The sequence below is a fragment of the Heterocephalus glaber genome, unplaced genomic scaffold (assembly GCF_053883595.1).
Source record: "Heterocephalus glaber isolate CG9 unplaced genomic scaffold, H.glaber_assembly_v1.0 deba00001561, whole genome shotgun sequence".
Taxonomy (NCBI): Eukaryota; Metazoa; Chordata; class Mammalia; order Rodentia; family Bathyergidae; genus Heterocephalus; species Heterocephalus glaber.
This window is the reverse complement of record NW_028258349.1, coordinates 2,411,182-2,430,832: the sequence shown is the minus strand read 5'-3', so window position 1 is coordinate 2,430,832 and position 19,651 is coordinate 2,411,182. Positions and strand designations below refer to the sequence as shown.

Sequence of the window (19,651 nt, the reverse complement as noted above, 5' to 3'; positions counted from 1 at the left end):
GCTGAACAGAGAAGCAGAGAAATGCAGCAGTAGGTGGAGGTGAGAATATAGGAGATATTAGAATACACAGTATATGTGGGAAGATATTTTACATGCATTGTGTTTTTCCATCATTACCAGTTGTCTTTGGTTTTGTTTATAATATATTCTGCCATTACAGAAGTTAGATTTTAACTATTTCTTTTGTCATTTCTAGGTTTCCTGTCTTGTTTAAAGGCCTTCCCTATTTCAAGATTAAGCAAATATTGTTATTTATTTTCAATATTTGTATATTTTTACATGTAGATTATATACATGTATATGTTCCAATTTTGGTATATGTGCTATCAAAGGGAACACAAAAAGTTTACTTTGTTTTCCTCCAGATATATAAGTCAATTGTGCTAATCACTTTTATTAAATAATCCATTTATTATAGACAGCTGAGTTAGATAGAAATACTACAGGCAGTCAGATAGGGCTAGGCCATCAAGAGAGTTACAGCAAAGGTAAAACTCATCACAACTGTGGCCAGAGACGCATCTGCTGGAGATCAGGCCTCAAGATAAAGACGAGATGACCAGGCCTGTCTACTTCCTCAAAGGACAAACACCAAGCCTAATGAAGTCTAGATAAACATGAGTCACCCCAGTGGGTGACCAAAGACCTCTGGACCCATCATTTCCTAGAAGAAGTCTTTGTTCTTTCCGTCCACACTTGTTAACGTGACTTGTTTCCCAATTGAACCACTATTACCTAAACAACTATACTTGCAAACTTATTGGGTGATCATAGCTGTAACTCACATTATACTCATGTGGGTTTTGCTCTATAAAACTCCTCTGTGAAGTGGGGTCAACAGCTACCAATTTAGGACCTCTCCTGCCTCTCTGGAGCTATCCTACCAATAAATATCTTCCTACTCTTAACCTCCGTTGTTCTTAGAATTCATTCTTTGATTTTTAGGAACATGAGCTTGGTGTATCAGATATCTAACAGGTTGGGAGATATAATATTTTTACATTTCATGTCCTATATCAAATCGTGTATCACATTTGATCCAGGCATGGTGATATATGCCTGTAGTCTCAACTACTTGGGAGGCTGAGGCAAGAGGATTACTTGAGCCCAGGAATTTGAGAATAATTCATTTACCACTGAACTGAAATGCTACGTTAATAATATGATGTGCTCCACATTTACTTGCATATTTCTGGACTTTGTTCTGTTTTACTTGAACATATATCTAAATGCGTTTGTATCAAACTAATTACAGTAGTTTTATAGTAAGGTTTAATACATGGCAGGGCATTCTTACTATTTTTCTCATTCAGAATGTTCCCAGAAGTTCTTGTGTATTTATTCATCCATATGGACTTTAAAATAGGCCCAATTCTAAAAGTATCCCACTGGGATTCCCAATGGAATGTTTTAAATATACTTACTATTAGTGGAGGAGAGTTTTATTCTATTAAGATTGCCCTAATATAATGAAACATTTTTAATTTACTCAGATCTTCAGTCTTTTAGTACATTTTATAATTTTCTTCATAAAAGTTATATACTTTTCATTAGTTTTTGTTTTGGTTCTTTTTACTGTCAACAATGGGCTCTCCCTTCATTTCCATTTATATCTAGATTTCTTGTTACAGATTGCAATAAATTTTTCTTATAATCACATTACTAAATTGACTTATGAGTTCAATGGTTTTCTAGTTGAGTCTTACGGATTTCCTAGAAATACATTCATCATCTGCAGATAAAAATAATTTTCTCTTCTGTTCTAAAATATATAAAAGTTGAATTTTGTTATTGGTTTATTATACAAGCTAAATTCTTCAAAAACAATGTTGAATATTATTGATGTTAATGAATGTCCTTTATTGTCTCGTTTCCTATTTTAATGAGGACTACACCATTTCACCTCCCCCATCCCCATCCCCCCTAAGACCCCCTCTTTTATGCTGGGGATCCTGCCCAAGTCCTTGTGAATGCTAGGCGAATGCTCTACCACTGACTGAGCTATATCCCACCTCCTTCAGGGTTTTTTCGTTTATTTTGCAGAACCAGGGATTGAACCCAAGACCTTGTTCTGAGCTACATCCCTAGCCCCTTTTTATTTATTTTAAAATTTAATTTAATTTTTTAAATGGTAAGAAGATTTATTTGAAAAAGTAAAAGTGAAGAGTAAGGGGGAAATTGGCTCTGCAGAGTGATCTTGGACCGAGTAAAAGAGGAAAAAGCAAGATAAAGGTACACCTTGGGGGACACAGGGTGGGATATCATGATGAAAGTCATGATAGCCCCTAGCCCCTTTTCAATTTTTTATTTTGAGCTGGGTGTATTGGCACAGGCCTGTAATCCCAGCACTTAGGAGGCTGAGGAAGGAGAATTACAAGTTCAATGCCAGTCTAGGCCACATAATGAGTTCAAGTCCAGTCTGAACTACATAGCAAAAAATTTTGAGACAAGGTCTTGCCTAAACTGGGCTGTAATTTGCAATCCTCCTGCCTTAGCCTCTAGTGTGTGCCACCACGCCTGACTCTTATAATTTTGGGGGGGGTTTTTGTACCAGGGATTGAATTCATGACCTTGTGGTTGCCAGGCAGGTGCTGCGCCACTGAGCTACATCCTTGCCCCTTGGTCTTGTGATTTTTTTTTTTTTCTTTTTTCTTGGTACCAGGGATCGAACTCAGGACCTTGCGCTTGAGAAGCAGGCGGCGGAACCACTGAGCTAAATCCTTGGCCCCTGGTCTTGTGATTTTTAAAGAATAGACTTCATCAGCCTCTGAAGTTGGACAAATATAAGATTAGGCTACTTGTTTTCTTTTTTTTTTTTTGGTACTGGGGATCAAACTCGAGATCTTGTGCTTATGGAGCGGGAGACAGAACCACTGAGCTAAATCCCCAGCCCTGGCCACTTGTTTTCTATATAGCATTGGGCAAATGACTTTTCCTCTCTGGGCTTAAGATAACAAAAGTTCCTGTCTCGGAGAAATGTTCATCATCCTCAGAGAATTTCTTTAATTTTATTTTACCTAAAAATGGCTATTGAATGTTACCAATTTTTTCATATCTTGTTTACAATATGTTCTTCCCTCTAGGTTAATATAATTCATTTTGTTAGATTTCATAATCCTGACATATTCTTTCATTCTCAGACTTAATTCATGAGTATAATTTATTTTTTTGTTTGCTCATAGGATTCTATTTGGTAATTTGATCAGAATTTTATGTATACTCATAAACAGGGTTATAATTTTTTTAAATTTAAGGTTAACATTGGAAGAGACTTTATTATTCTTAAAGTGCTCACATGTCTGGTCAAAATTGATGTTACTATTAATGAGGCACTGAAGATCATTGTTATGGCTGTGTCTAGGTGTCCCTCAAAGCCTCATGTGGTCATAGGTGGGGCTTTTCAGAGTGGCTGGAGCCAGAGTGTGTGATGCTGGGATCAAGGGTGTATGATTACTAAATTAGCCCACTGATTGGTTTGGCATAGTTTTGGGTAGGATTAAGGGTGCCCCACCGTGGATAACCTAAGGATGGGTAGCCTGGATGGGATATAAGGGACAGAAAGGGTGCTGCTGCTGTTTCTTGTTGCTTGTAGCTTGCAATGCCCCTCTGCCATGCCCCTCTGCCTTGGAACCAGCCAACTATTTTCTGAAATCTCTACAAACTCTGAGCCAAATAAATCCTTTCTCCTGGGTGTCAAGTATTTTGTCTCAGCAATAAGGAAAGTAACTAAGACAATCATGAATGATTTTTTAAAAAAAGTAATAATTAGCCAGGTGTGGTGGTGCCTGCCTATACTCCCAGCACTTGGGAGTCTAAGCAGGAGAATCGCTGCAAGTTCAAGGCCAGCCTGGGCTACATAGTGAGTTCAAGGTCAGCCTGAACTATATAGTGAAACCCTGTCTCAATAAAGAAAGAAAGAAAGAAAGAAAGAAAGAAAGAAAGAAAGAAAGAAAGAAAGAAAGAAAGAAAGGAAGGAAGCAAATAAATGGAAGCATTCTGGGTTTTGGCAAGGTTGGTGCTAATCAAATCTTTAGCCTCTTAAAAAGGAGAAGAAATGACCTGTGAGAAATTTGGTTTTTGCCCTTAGTGATCCCCTAGAGGAAAATCATACATATGTTTTTCCACAGTCATTTAAGGATTACAGGATATTAATGATATATGTACATTGCATACCAAATAATTGGGCAATGCAGTATAAATAAGTGTATCTAAAATAGTGTACCAACAGCCGGGCATAATGGTGCATCTCATAATCCCAGCACTTGGGAAGCTGAGGCAGGAGGATTGTTACGAATTCAAGGACAGCCTGGGCTACATGAGTTCAAGGCCAGCCGAACTACATAGTGAGACTCTTTAAAAAAAAAAAGTATAGGGCCGGGGATTTAGCTCAGTGGTTTTGCCGCCTGCTGCACAAGCGCAAGGACGATCCCCGGTACCAAAAAAAAAAAAAATCAAAGTTGTATGTGTGTTTGCAAAGAAGTGACTGAGACTGGAGCTTGTTTATAAAGTGTACTCCTTTAAGTCAGAGTTAGAAACATCTTCATGTACTTCAAACACGTACTAATAAAAATAAACTTAAGAGTTAGAAACATTTTCAAGGGACTGACCTGTAATAACTTAGTTGTGTACTGACTTACAGTTTACAAAGATTTCCTTACACAGGATCTCCCTTAATTGCCACAAAAACTCTAGGAATTAAATAGGGCAGGTATCATGGTCTCATTGTTTACAAATGCATGAACGAGCTTAGCAAATTTAACTATCTTTTTTCTTTTTTTTTTTTTGAGACAGGGTCTCACTCTGTAGTTCAGGCTGGCCTTGAACACACTATGTAGTAGCCCAGGCTGGCCTCAGACTCAAAGCAATCCTCTCGCCTCAACCTCCTAAGTGCTGGGATTACAGGCATGAGCCAACAGACCTGGCCAAGAATTCAGATCTTGATAGAGAGTGATTCTATGTTTTCAACTCTTGTAAAAACAGAGCCTGACACAGTTTAGCACATAGTACAAGCTCACTGGATATTTGCTGAAAGTATGAACATGTCTGGTAGGCCTATTTCGGAGTTCTTTCTCTCTCCTGTATCAGCTCATATCATAAGACCAAACTCAACAGCCGAAATCAGTTGAGGAGGAGGCAGTATGGGAGGCTGAGGGTAGGAGAAGGGTTGGAGTTGTTCCCAGGAGAACTTGGAAATGCAGTATAGAGGCAGCACCTTCTGGAAATGTCAGTGTTTATTGAACATTTAAGGACATTTGGAAGTTTGAGAGGAAATGTACAGAATGTAGAAAAATTCCTAAGAATCCCCTGTGGCTGAGAGTGCAGTCTCTTCCTCTCCCCCTTATTTCCCATTTGTATTTCCTGCCTTCTGTTTGATTATTTAAAGACATTTTTTGAGGCTTGTCTGCCCCCTCCTTCACTGTGGACCTGTGAGGATCCCTTGTTTCTCTCTCCCTCTCCTTCCTCAAGGTCTTGAGTCTCGGAACTGCACTCCGAGTGGTCGGGGGACACTCATCTTGCAGCAGAGGGCTGACGGTCAGGGGCCCCTCAGCTTGGGTTGGCTCTCCACGAAGGACTTCATGGGGGTGGGAACTGCAAAAGCCACATGACGTCATTGGTCCTCAGTCATTTGGGTCAGGGCAGAGCATGGGCATAGGTAAATGAAGAATGGATTAAAAATATAAAATAATCAATAACCTAAATAAACCCTGCAGGAGAGTATGTTCTGTGTGTCCTGGGTGTTAGTAGGAACATGGAACGCAGAGCTGGGCCACCTGATGGCGGGAGGAAGGGGCAGGAAGGTCAGGAGCCAGAGGGGTCAGGCTGGGGTGCCGGGGTGGGAAGGCCAGGTGGCCTGGGGTTAACACAGCGGCTGTCAAGGTCCCTTTCTTCTTGGCGCCAGAGGGACAGGCACCAAACACACAGCCCTTGGGGAAGATGAGGGGTAGGTTTAGCCTCCATGCTCCCAGAAAGCCAGGATGTGAAAAGGGGGAGAATACAAGTGCTTGAGAATGAATTTTGGAATGAAACTTACATCTCAAAGGAAATGAGGGCAGGGCAGGGGCTGGGGAGCAAGGGAGGAAGCACCTAGACTAGACGGGAATGAGAGGCGCCTAGGTTCCCCTGCTCTGGCAGGGCCTGGGGGGCGGCGATCACTTGTCTGAGTCCAGGCCCATCATGTTCTTGAGGGCGTTCTTGAGGCTGGTTCTGCTGGGGGACTTGACAGCAGGCCGGAGCTCCGAGCTCTGCTCATCTTTCCGTAGCTCCATCTCGATGACCACCACCTGAGCGCCTTTGGAGGACTCCGCCCCCGGCCCCCGACCCCCCGCCCGGCCCGCTAACCGCTATTTCTTATCCTTGCGAGACTCCCCCAGCCCTTTGGACTTCTTCTCGCTGGCAGCTTTGGTGCTTCTGCTGTGGTCCAGCATGGCATACAGCACTGGCGTCTGGGGAGGAGCGCACACATCAGGCCTCGGCTCGGTGGGCCCTCACTGCGGCCCGCTGGCTCCCCGGGTCCTCCCAAGCTCGCCCCCAACTCCGCTAACCTGCCGCCCACGCCTCGACGAGTCCTTTGAAGTCTTGTGCAACTTCCCCTTCTCCATGGCGCTGCAGGGCAAGGGGGCGACGTGAATTTGGCCTCTCCAGAACCCGCGGCACCTCGGACGCTTCTTCCCGTTTCCTTTGTCCCCCGACCCACTGAAGCAGTCTCCGCCCAGGTGTGTGTGGCGGGACAGGGGACGGAAGGTGGGGAGTCAGGCTCCGCCCCTTACCTGAGCCTCCTCTGCAGGGCCGCCTGCCTGCGCAGCCAGCAGTACCGAACCAGGTAGAAAAGCAGCAGTAGCAACAGCACCACCCCGAGGACGCCCCCGATCACGGCTCCCAGCACCACCCCGTACCTAGTAGGCACTAGCAGGGGCGGGAGAAGTGGGGAGGATGAGCAGGGACCCGGACCTCTGCTTTCTCGCCCCACACCTAGGCCCTGCGTTAGGGACTTAGGAGTCCAAGCCACGGCTGCCTCTGCCCAGCTCCCTCACGCCCCGCCCCAGCCTGTTAACCCTCCCTGAACTGCTGCCCGGGTTCCCTGGCCCCTGCCGCTTCTCACACCTTTTTCAAAGACATAGAGCGTGACCTGAGAGGTCTTGCCCACTATGTCTGGTGGGTTTTTGACATCACAAGTGAAAGTGCCGTTGTCACTGTAGTCTAGGTTGTGTATGACAATGGAGCCATCCTTCCAGCGAGGGTCCCCTACCCACTGGATGCGCTCTTTGAAGGCCCCCACCTCGTCGATGTAGGGCTGTCCTTTGGCATAGTGGAAGATCTGTGAGGAAGGAGGAAAGCGTGTGAGGGGACCCTGGAGAGAACAAAGCTGTCGAAGCAGGGCTCTAGCCTCAGGGTAAGGGTTCCTGGCTTGGAGAGGTGGTGCTGGGGGAGACGGGACAGTACAGATGGGTCCTAGTCAGCTGACAAACATTGCCACTACTGTGCCAAAGTTGGAGTTATGGCTCATGAAGAATTTTCCCCTCCTTAGCTCAAATTCTCTCTCATTCCCCCCCTTCTCTTGTTTGTTTGTTGTTGTTTTTTTTAAATTTTCATGGTAAATTTTTTTTTTTGGCGGGGCTACTGGGGATCGAACTTGGGTTCTTGCGCTTGCGCAGCAGGCAATGAAACCACTGAGCTAAGTCCCCGGCTCTTGTTTGTTTTTTGAGACAGTCTCATTATATAATTCAGGGTAGTCTTGAACTTATTAGGTAGCCTAGACTGGCCTCAAACTCCCGGTGATCCTCCTACTTCACCCTCCCGAGTCCTGGGATTACAGCCATGCACCACCATGCCTGGCTCAAATTCTTTTTTCTGTTATTCTGGGGAGCACTTTTCTGCCAGCCAACCCCAGGATTCCCTCAGGCACTCACCGAAATGGCATCTCGGCCCCCTTCAGGCTGGTAGCGCCAGGTGAAAGAGATGTCGTCTGAGACCCACTCACTGGACCAGAAGGAGCAGTGCAGGGTCACCCGGGATCCCACAGCACCATGGACCTCCCTGTCCGTGTAAACCACAATAGCCCAGGCTGGGGACAGCACTGCAAGTACAGAGTGGAAATCAGGCACACGTGTGGGCCGGGCTGAGCGAGGGCTTCAGAGGACGAGAGATCAACAGCAGGCAAGGATGAGTCACTGGTTGGAGCCCATAGCAAAGACAACTGATTCTGAGGCCTGAGTCTCTGGGCCAACCAAACTGGTGAGTGTAAACGCTGTGTCTGTCCAGCACATGTGCTGGGGAGTGAAGGCAGCAGTAACAGGCCCGCTAGCAGACTTCCAGAGGATGGGTCATCTCCAAGTCTTACCTTCCCTTTAAATCCTCATCTAACTCTTAACTCTTAAGCTATCCCTTAGGTGAAAGGTTTTTAAACTTTTATAAATTATACAGGTAATATAGTTGCATTCTTCTTATAAAGCATTCACACAATACAGATAAAGCTAAAGTCTCCTTTGACACCCCTCAAACAATTCTTTTCCTGTCATTCCCTCCTACATAGAACCAGAGTTACCAGTTTAATATATGTGTTTCCTTTTTATCAGAATCAATATAAACTCAATAAACTCAAGATATATTTGTACTTATAACAAATGGGTAGTTTTGTGGAGCTATATTTTATAAACTCAGGATCTTGCACTTTCGAGGCAGGTGCAGTGCCACTGAGCTACATCCCTGGCCGTGTGGAGCTATATTTTGTTGCCATTTTTTTTTTTCTGGTACAGCGATTGAACTCAGGACCTTGTGCTTTCCAGGTAGGCACGCTGCCACTGGGCTAAATCCCCAGCTCAAAGCTATATTTTAATACATATTGCATTATATTCTTCTTTTAAATTTTTTTTCTTTTGGCTTAAGGACATATATGTCTGGGGGAGATTTTCATGTTGATTCATAGACATCTATCTTATTTTTAATGGTTGTATAGTACTTTACAGTACAGCAAACTTAAATTTCCCGCAGAAAAAAACTGAAGATAACTAGAGAACATATGTCTTCTTCACTTACACAACTGTCCTGACTACTAAATTCCTGATTGCCAGACGGCTTGCTCCTGCAAGGAAAGCCATGGAAAGAAGGACATCATCCCCTTTCAAGGGAGTTTGGGTGTAGAGCAAGACCCCAAGCCTGGAGCGCAGATGACTACTGCAGAGAGCCTCTGTGGTTCAACCGTTCTCACCCTCCTCTTGGCCACTCTGGCCAAGTGCTGCCCCCGAGAGTCACCCACACAAGGAAGGCCATTCCTGGGAGACTGTGTGGGCCGGCCCTGTATGGGGGCAACTGTGGGCCTTTTGTTCTATAGAGGGAGAAGGCACCCAAACAAAATCCCATTGTCTGACCAATGTTGGGGGCTCACGCCAACCCCACCCTCTGTCTCAGCATGTGATATCATTTACTCAGCTCCTGGGACTTCCACCTTATAGCCTTCTTGGGAATCCCCGGTGTGACAAGGAACGTTATCTGCTGGATCTGATTTCTTTCTATTCCTCCTGTTATAATAACAACTATTGTCCTTCTCAGCTTTGCTCAATGTTTCTATGAGCAGGCCAGGTATTGAGACAGAACTCTCTCCTCCTTATACTCCAAGATTTCCACTCCCCATTTACCTCACCATGTCCTAATTCAACTCTTATCCTTAATATTTTCTCAGGGTGCCCAGAATAGTCCAATATGGCCACAAACAGTGTAGGTTCTGGGGTTCTGACTCAAGTTGCTGGGAAGGAGAATTCTGCACTCTCTGACCAGTCTCTCTCCCCTGTCGTTCCTCAACTCCCACTCCTACTTGCCTATTGCTCACCCATTGCACTAAGATTCAGGGCAGCTTGGAAAAGGGAAGGACCTATTTAACTAACCCTGCTCTGACTTTCCCTTGCTCACTGAATGTCTACCAGAGGGCAAGGAAGGAGCTATTCAACTTATGGAACAAGACAGCTTTAAAAGGACAAGATCCTAGGATCTCATAGAACCTCCCTTCACCTCCATTTAGCTACATAATAGATAAGGAACAGAGTCACCAAGAAATAAAAACTCTGAGCAGCTGACCCCACAAACCTTGGGTCCCCTCCTTACATCATACTTCTTGACTTTTCTGGAAAGTTAAGGTTGGATACCTCTTGCATTACTAGGGGCTGGGCAGGGACCAGAACTCCTGTTGGATGCTGCTCCTTCTGTGTTCTAACATCACTTCCTGCTGGCTCTCAGTGGTGCCCTGGGGGCATGATCCTGGCTTTCCACAGTGGTCCACCCATGTCTACTCCCTTCACAGAATACCTTTCCTGCTTCCTGCCACATGACTGCCCCCCCCCCCCATGGAACAATGCCTTCCTGCTCTTGCTCACTGGCTCTTGGCAATGAGGAGTGCAATGAAGCACCTGAGCTTCAGGTTTCCCAGACTGCAGTGGCTCCACTTACCCAAAGAAGAGAAGAGCAGCACAGCCAAGGCAGGGCTGGAATTGGACCAGGGAGCCCCAGGAGCCATAGCTGGGGCAGGGGCCAGGGCCCGGAGCATCTGTGGGGTGGAGAGACTGGGGGACAAGAAACTGAGCGGGAGAATCCTGGAACCCCCTTAAAATCCCCTGGGGCCTCAGCATGAGGGGGTTGTCCTGAGCCAGTAACCAATTGCAGCCTGGCATGTGCAGTTGAGAGGTGGTGGGGAGTGTGCAGAGTGCAGGGAGCAGAAGGGGCATTGTATACTCTGGGTGGAGGGGTGGGGGGACACATACCACCCCTACACAGAGGGCTTTGTGTCTGCTGGCCTCCCCCTGCCCCAGGCTGGAATGCTGGGGGGGGGGGTGGTAAGGGAAAGGGACAGAAACAGGGACACAGACACACTTCTCTGAGGACAGATAGGCAGGGAAATCTCAATCCACAGGCCATGGAAAGGGATTCCTCCCTAGCCTCCTTGCCTAAGAGTGGCTCCCCCAGAGCCCTAGCAGATTTCTGTTACAGAACTCTAAAAATAGGATATGCCCTGTTGTCTTGACTATGATGAGCTGCATTATAGACTTTCTGAGATGACCAGGTCTATTGGGATTTTTTTCCCCCATCTTCCCACATCCTGGGAGATTTTTCCAAGATAAAAGCTTTTCTCCACTGGAAAATTTTCAAAGAAGCCTCAAATCTTTCCCTCTTTGTGAGGAAGTCCTCCAATGCCTCGTGCTACAGTTTTCCATTTCAGTTTAGACCAAGGCAACAAAATTGTATTGTACACCAGTTATATGTCAGGTAGGGGAATGCAGGTAATAGAAGAATAAAAAACAAGTCCTTTCTGAAAGTTCAAAATCTAGTTTGGGGAGGTGGAGGGGAGAGATCAGATGATAAGGCCATCAGCAATCAAATAAAATAAACCGTGATGTTTGCTTTGGTAATAAACAGTTGGGAGTACAACAGAGGGCAGTCTCAAGAAGGTTAAGTTATATGAGAGATCAAGAAAAAATAAATTCCATTTTACAAATCAAGTCCAGGGCCAGGATGTAGCTCAGTGGTAGAGTATTTGCCTAGTATGTGTAGGATGCTGGGCTTAATCCTCAGTACTGCAAAAGGAAACAAAACAAAACAAAACAAACCTCCTCATAAATGAAGTTCAGAGGAAGGGGTAGTCATGTCTAGGAAGCAGTGTTAAATATGGACCAACCTTGAAGGACGTGTGACACTTTGAAAAGGAGGACTGGGTAGAGGGTGATCAGACAGAACAGAAAAAGCAAGAACAAAGAGGTGAAAAAAACATGGTCGAGTGCATGTGGATGCATGCATGTGTTCAGCAGCTTTGTGAGGCACTGGGCAGATTTAGGGCAGATTTAGGGCAGATTTTGTGCCATCCACTTTGACTTGATTGAGGGAACTTGAAGGGGCATAGGAAGAAACAAGTCTCAACAGGATAGCTGAAGCCAGTTTATATAGGGCCTTAAATGACAGATGAAAGAGAGTGGATTTAATTTGGTACATTATAAACATCTTCTGAAGATTTTGGGATGGAGTTAGGAATGTCTCCAGGACCAGAACTGATTTTGTTTGTTTCCTTTCAGACAGGGTCTCTATGTAGACCAGGAGCTTGGGCAAGTGCTCTATTACTGAGCTACATTCCCAGATCTTTCAAATGTGTTTATTTTGACACACTGTCTAAGTTGTCCAAATTGGCCTGGAATTTGCAATCCTCCTGTAGCCTCCCATGTAGCTGGGATTACCCAGTCTTATATTTCTTTCTCTTGGACAATATCTATGTCTGCATCTTTGAATCTCTTATAGCACTTTTCACAGACTCTGGCAAAAGTCAGCAATACAGATATGGTAAATAAAATTATGTAGAGTTTCCAGGAGTGGTGGCACATACCCATAATCCCAGCAATCAGGAGACGGAGGCAGGAGGACTGCTGTGAATTCAAGGTCGGCCTGGGCTACATAGTGAGTTTCAGGTCAGCCTGAACAACATAGCTAGATCCTGTTTGAAAAATAAAATAAAATAAAATAAAATAAAATAGACGAAGAGAAAGAGATTAACATTTGTTAATGGGAAGCGCCAGAGGGCCAAAGGATGTTCAAGGACCAGAAGTTCCATAGCAGAAAATTGTATTAAAACAACTTTCTAATGATTAAGCTGCTTAAAAGTTGTTGTTGTTTTAGGTATCCATCATAAAACGTGTTGGAGCAGTCTTGAAGATCTGAGGAACACCTCAGAGGAGATTCGTGCATTGAAAAACAGGTTAAATTAACGAGCCTCAAAGATCCTTTCCAATCCTAAAGTCTACGAGTGTGCCTTCTTTGTCAAGCATTATAGAAATTCAAAATAGTTTTATTCACTTGATGCAAAAAGAAGTGAATTTGTGTAATTTAAATCCTGGAAGGAAAGATGGAGTGCTAAATATAAACGAGCTCTAAATATTAATATAACTGGGCATGTTTTATTGTTGAATAGGCGTCACTCTGGGCTGTCCTCTTTACTCCTCCCCACACATCCCACTCCCCAAAGGGTCAAGAACTTCTGTATTCTGTTTTATTCCTTTTTCACTTGCCCTTTTTCTCCAATTGCAAGTGCTCTGCGATTGATTTCTCTGCTTGTGTTCCTCAAAACTGTTTATAAAGTTAACTGTTAAATCAAAGCGGGTTCTTCCCCACACTACAGGTTCTTCTGGTTGTGGGTGTCACCCACGTAGCGCTGAAACACAGAAGAGAGCATTGTCTTTGGCTGGGGGCTGGTGGGCGTCTAGCTCACATTGCAGCTCAAGTCTAGGAATGGTGGGCCCTAACCTTGGTGGTTAGAGGCGGCTCCTTGTCCTTGGGAACGGTAGTCGCTGCCCTGCCTCACACTCTTAAATTGGATCTCAATTTGAGTTATCTCATTCTGGCTAAAGCTTCACAGTAGAAAGGAAGGGAGCTCACATTATCTTTTTCCCTGAATATCTCAGCCAGCCAAACGGACGTTTTTAGGCCGACCTGGGAGAGGGAGTGAAACTGAGACTGAGGAGCCGTCAGTGAACAATCTGGGGAAAGGCGCTGTTTGGTCGAGCAATACAAAATGAATGTGTACGCGGGTAAAACGCATACTGCAGAGTTCAAGCTAGTGGCGTTTCTGCAGAACTGGCAAACACTGGCAATCTGCGGAGGCAAGCAATACAGAAAAAAAAAAAACTCCAAGGAAATCATTAACAGAAAACGGGAACCAGAGCGGAACCTGCGCCTAGCCTTTTAAAGAGCTCAGCGAGGTCACGTGACCGACCGGCCTCCGCAGCCCTCAGAACGCGGCGCAGCTACGTCACTTCCGTCCAGGCCGGAATCCAAGATGGCGGCGCTCTTGTTGAGGTGACTTTATCTTGGGGCTGGGAGTCCGTACCCGCGACACTGGGAGACTTAAGCTACTCCCTCTGGTCTTGCCGATAGCGTTTTATCCTGTGCTCCGGCAAGGAAAGGACCCGTGGGTGTGCAGGCCACGCGCTCTGGAATCCTAGGAGCCCCTCCCCTCCCCCCGCAAGCCGCTGCCGTGCAACTCCGTAGGGCTTCGAGGTGTCACATATTCCATACCCAGGAGTGGGGTGGCTGTCACTTTTTCTGCTTCACCCACTTCCGATCCTTTTATCCCAAATTACTCATGTGGTCGCACCCGAAGCCGAGCCCTGTAAAAATTGTTTGAACCTCGAGGTTAGCTGACCCATGGGTCCTACAATTTGGAGGTCATATTTAGGGTATGGGCCAGAGTGTGTATGTGTGTGTGGGGGGGAGTACCTTGGTGTGCTTTGGCTTTGCTGCTTACTACTGCAAACACTAGCTGCTGCTGGCAATGAGTGGGCCCTGTCCAGGTCCCTATCCGGCCACTGGCAGAGGGTGAAAGAAATCTGAATTCCTGCCATTTCAGCTGTTAGCAGTAGCTCTCGGTTGGTCCTCTGCTGCACCCCAGTTAATTCATTTTTATCTTTTTACCTGAGAATAGAGAGCCATGGAATAGATATCCCGGCTTTTCTCTAAAAGGTCAATTCACTGTCCAGAGAAATAGTCTAGATTTCGTTCTTTTCTGAGCACTGTCTACGTTTCATTCTCTACTCAGCCTTTCTAGTCCTCGAGATTAGCGCCTTTCTACACTCCTGGTACACATCCCAGCATAGTTTTGTGCCAGCCCTATTTTTGGAAACTGTTTGTTATGGAAAGTTAAGCTCAGTGCTGTTGAGATTTCAATCCCCGATTTCTCTAAATGTCTTCTCATTTGTCTTCCCAGTTTAGTCACACAGTATAAAAATAGAGGGACTTTGTTTAGTTTTTCCCTGTGAAAAAATGATTCCTCTTGGAGTTGAAGTCAATTATCATAATCCTTCATTTTCTCCTCCCCCTTCATCTTTATATAAAGATACATATGTATCTTTTCTCTGCGATTTACTAAGGCCATTGTTGCCACACCTGCCTCCTGGAATCCCAGATGATTTTATCATAATTGAATGCCTTTCACTTCTTTGACTTATATTTAATAGATATTAGGGCTTTAGGAGGAACTAACATTTAGCTTGAAATACGGGTTCCAAGTGTTCTTTTTCCTTTTTATCTTTTTTTTTTTTTTTTTTGTGGTACTGGGGATTAAACACAGGGTCTTTGCACTAAGCTGCATCCCAACCCTTTTTCATTTTTTTAAAATTTTGAGTCTAGGCCTCACTAAGTGGCAAATTTACTTGTGCTGGGCTCAAACTTGTGATCCTCTTGCTTTAGCCTCCCAGTGCTGCTCTTACAGGTGTGTGCCACCATGGTTGGCTAAATAGTTTGATTTGAGTGTCAGGATTAGTGTTTAGAAGATAAGGATTATTATATAGTTTCCCCTCTTATCCATGGGTTTCTCATGCACAGGTTCACAACCTCAGATGGAAATACTTGAAAAACAAATTCCAAAAGTTCCAAAAAGCAAAACTTGAATTTACCACCAGCTAAGCATTACACTGAGGCCAGGTGAATAAAGGGATATGTAGGCATACCCTGATGTAGCCTCCCACCATTTCACAGATCCTTTGTCTCCAGCACATATTACTGGAGAATTGTTTGCTTCACTTCATTTGTGTACCGTGTAGTTAGACCTATAATTGGTTGTATCTGCACTGTACACATATAGACTTCTTCCCTTTGTCATTATTTGAATAATGTGGTATAACAATTATTTATAAGCATTTACATTGTATTGAGTGTTATAAACTACCAATAATTAAAGTATATGTGTGATATCAAAAAATACAGTGTATGTTTAAATTTATTACACATTACCATTAATCCCTCTCAAAATACTTCCCCTCACTTTAAACACACTTATCTCATTTTTTTTCTTTTGCCACTTTCTGAACTAGTTCCAGAAGTCTTTTGTAGTTTTAGTTGGAGTGTCAGGGCTGCCTTGATGACCTGACTTGATTAAAAACATTTACCTTTTATGGTCATTCTGACTTTGGGGAAGAGCCAGAAGTCTCACGATAGATAGGGGTACACAGTAATATTTTTATGAATGTTGCTTTCCATCAGATGGCACTCAGGAGCAGCATTCACTATATTTTTGATAATACGTCGTAGAGACACAAAGAGGACTTCCAGAACTGCTTTAGAAAGTGGCAATAGCTGGGGATTTAGCTCAGTGGTTCCACCACCTGCCTGGCAAGCGCAAGGTCCCGAGTTCGATCCCCAATACCAAAAAAAAAATGGCAAGAACAGTGGGATAAGTGTGTTTGAAGTGAAGGGGAATACTTTGAAGGGGATTAATGGTAATATGTCTCTTACAGTAACAAATTTTAAAATTTACATTTTAAAAATCAGCCTTTATATGCAAACACTACTCCATTTTATAGAAGGGACTTAAGCATCCATGGATTTTGGTATTTGCTGGGGGTGGGGACTAATCCCTTGTGGCCACAGCTAGTAAGTGTATCCAGATATTATCATCTTGAGTTTTGTAGCATTGTCTACACCAGGATTCAGTGCCAAGGAAAGACTTCTTTTCTTTTAATGGTAATCTAAAGTTCTCATGGGAAGTGCCTCTGTTTCTCATAAGGGCTTTTTTAGAAATACCTTCTAAGAACTGTAGTTTTAGTAATTCACTAATTCATTTAGTGAAATGACAAGTCACAGTCATTGATTCTATGAATGTGGTTTATTTATGGGTTGAAAATGATAACTAGGCCCACTTAACAGAAATATTGAGCTTTTGTAATAAGTGTATTTAATTTTAATTGACAAAAATAGTATATTATTTACTGTGTACAATATAATGTCTCAAAATATGTATACATTGTGTTAAATGTAACTAATCAACCTGTGTGTTACTCCCATACTTATTTTTTTGGTGTGGTGAGAACACTTGAAATCTACTCTCCAGTTTTTAAGTATGTAACATTGTTTCACTGTCATGAAACATTGCACAATGTATATACACTGAAATGTTACATAGTAATCCATTAATATGTACAGTTTTTATGATTTATATATTCATTAAAAAATAAAAATCACCATGTTGTAGAATAGAACTCTTGAACTAATGCCTCCTGACTGAAATGAATCCTGTGACTAAAATCTCCTTAAACTACCCTCCCAGTTAGACACTTCTAATGATTTGCTAATTAAAAACTATTAGTTACTAGGGTATTGTGTATCATGGCTTTTGATTCTGTTTTTTTTTTTTTTTCCAACACCAGGGATTGAACTCAGGACCTTGCACTTTCGAGGCAGGCATGGCGCCTCTGAGCTAAATCGCTGGCCCCCCTTTTTTTTGATACGGGGATCAAACCCAGATTGAACTCGGGACCTTGTGCTTGCAAGGCAGGTGGCGGAACCACTGAGCTAAATCCCTAGCCCTATCACTGGCCCCTTTTTTTTTGAGACGAGGTCTTGCTATGTAGTTCAGCCTGGCCTTGAACTTAGTATGTAGCCCAGGCTGGCCTCCAACTCAGGGCAATCCTCCTACCTCAGCCTCCTGAGTGCTGAGATTACAGGCATGTGCCATCATACCTGGCTTGAATAGTGCTCTGTATTTTGTATGTCCCTGAAACAGCTCAGGGACCAGCCAGGGATGAACAGCAGCCAACTTACACAAACTCCCTTGGTGCTCCATCAAGTGGTGACTTGCCAAAGTCAAGAAGGCGTAGATAACTAAGTGAGGGACAGCTGGGCTTCTATCTAATAATGAATGTGCTGTTTAAGCCCAAAGTCACCAACAGTCAACTATCTTATAATAATATAAAGTATTATTATATTAAATATATGAAACACCTCTAAAAAGTGAGGTTTAACTGTCAGGGAGGTTGCTTTTTTTTTTTTGGTACCAGAGATCGAACTCAGGTCCTTGTGTTTGCGAGGCAAGTGGCGGAACCACTGAGCTAATTCCCGGGCCCTAGATTGCTTTTTAAAATAAACTCAAAGGTAGATCCTTACTCAACATGCATGAGGCTTTGGGTTTGATTCCCCAGCACCAAAACAAAGCAAAAATCCATACTCACTGGGCTTAGTGGCACACACCTGTAATCCCAGCATTCAGGAGGTTGAGGCAGGAGGATCATTGAGAGTTCAAGGCTGGCTTGACCAATATAGTGAGACCCTGTCTCAAAAAAACAAAACAAGGGCTGGGATTTAGCTCAGTGGTTTCGCCGCCTGCTGCGCAAGCACAAGGACCCGAGTTCAATCCCCGGTACCAAAAAAACCCAAAACAAAACAGCCTGTACTCATTCATGATCATTTTTGAGCCTCTTCTGGGTGTCACACATTATTATAGGCATTATAAACGGAGTGTTCTAGCCCTGTCTTTGAGGAGCTCAAAGTCTAGCAGGACAGATAACTAGATGAATTATTAAACAATGTACTATTGTAGAGATATGAACAAGTGGTGGGGAAGCATGGCAGACACAGTAATACTGAGAAAAATGGTGATTTTGCTATCAGGATTTGGGTTTTGAAGGATGAGCATTTCAGCCTGAGAGAGTTTCCATCAGAACAATAAGCAAAGGCATGCAAATTCATGCCCTTCTTTCTGTATACAAATGATTCCTCTTCAGCATGTCAGTCAAGGTTATATATCCCTTTTATTCTGGCTGCTACTCAGACATTTCTGAAACTTGGGATGCTGTAGTCAAGTTTAGAGGTCATAGAAAGTCATTTATAGCAGCATCTTGTTTTGGACTAAAAAATAGTGTTCAATTTGGTCTCATAGACTTGGCTTTGGATAACTTTTCTCATAAGTCAAATCCATTTTCAGCAAATGAATATTTTTGTCATCACTGAGGATTTTAAGAAGAATGTGATGTGAATTCTAAAAACCTTTGGGAGACCAATGAAATAATATATGAAATGTGTTCTTGTGCATTTTCTCCCTCTGCTGATTAAGGTATATCTTATCAGTCTCATTTTATAAATGGAAAAGTTGAAGTTCAGTGGCTCCCTGAAGTTATACAACTCATGCAGATCTAAGATTTCACTCTGGCATTTTTACTTTCCAGTGTTCTTTCCTAGTACTGTTTCTGCCCTAGTCCAGAGAAGTTTCAAAAATGATTTGATCAGTTAAATGGGGAGACATTTATAATACATTTCGAAAGACACAATGCTAAAATTAACAAGAAAAAAAATGAAAGAGACAGTGCTAACTGGAAATTATAGGTTCTGACTTTAAAAAAAGAAATGGAGATGGGAGAGAGGATAGGGAAAAAATAATCTTACTCTAAATACAAAAAGCAAAAAGAAAAAACAAAAGATTGGATGCTGTGACACACACCTGTAATCCGAGAACTCAGGAGGCTGAGGTGGGAGGATTGTGAGAGTTTGAGGCCAGCTTGGGGTATACAAAGATTGAAGGCCACCCTGTTTGTACTACACAGTGAGACTGTTCTCAAAGTATAAAATATTATTACCTTCTAGCTATAACATTTTAAGTACTATTCCTTGGTGAAAAAATAAAATCTCAGAGTTCCTGGTTTCATATGAAAGAAAAGGATAGTTCCTTTTGTCATATATCAAATGAGGTTACAGAATTTGTGCAACTCATTTCTGTAAGGGGCTGTGGAAAGCTTACATTGGTATTTGTTTGTAAAACAATAGCACTAGACAGAACTTGCCATAGATTCCAACCCACATCTACAAACTCTTGCTGGGTAGCTGAGTAACTGGGCCTAGGCTGGTGTGAGGAATGCATCCT

General features: G+C 43.4%; 2 protein-coding genes across 2 annotated transcripts in view; one reads left to right on the top strand and one right to left on the bottom strand.

Annotated features, from left to right (window-relative positions):
• Positions 1-5,213: 5,213 nt before the first annotated feature.
• Mpz (myelin protein zero) lies at positions 5,214-10,682 on the bottom strand. Its single transcript, XM_087190885.1, has 6 exons — positions 10,438-10,682; positions 7,908-8,074; positions 7,102-7,315; positions 6,768-6,903; positions 6,543-6,603; positions 5,214-6,443 (listed from the first exon to the last, which is right to left on the bottom strand). The coding sequence occupies exons 1-6, from the start codon at positions 10,532-10,534 to the stop codon at positions 6,342-6,344; spliced, it is 777 nt and encodes a 258-aa protein (XP_087047011.1). The 5' UTR covers positions 10,535-10,682; the 3' UTR covers positions 5,214-6,341.
• Positions 10,683-13,684: 3,002 nt separating this feature from the next.
• Positions 13,685-19,651, top strand: part of Sdhc (succinate dehydrogenase complex subunit C) — a 42,739-nt gene continuing 36,772 nt past the window's right edge. Inside the window, exon 1 of the mRNA XM_004858650.4 lies at positions 13,685-13,821. Within this exon, the coding sequence (XP_004858707.1) occupies positions 13,802-13,821 (20 nt within the window). The 5' untranslated portion in view covers positions 13,685-13,801. The remainder of the gene's footprint in view (positions 13,822-19,651) is intronic.

Excerpts from the sequence above, each read along its gene's own strand:
- Mpz (XM_087190885.1), bottom strand. The coding sequence starts at position 10,534 with ATGCTCCGGGCCCTGGCCCCTGCCCCAGCTATGGCTCCTGGGGCTCCC. Across the intron at positions 7,316-7,907 it reads GGGGCCGAGATGCCATTTCG|ATCTTCCACTATGCCAAAGG; the intron begins GTGAGTGCCTGA and ends CCTTCCTCACAG. Across the intron at positions 6,444-6,542 it reads CGTCGAGGCGTGGGCGGCAG|ACGCCAGTGCTGTATGCCAT; the intron begins GTTAGCGGAGTT and ends GCTCCTCCCCAG.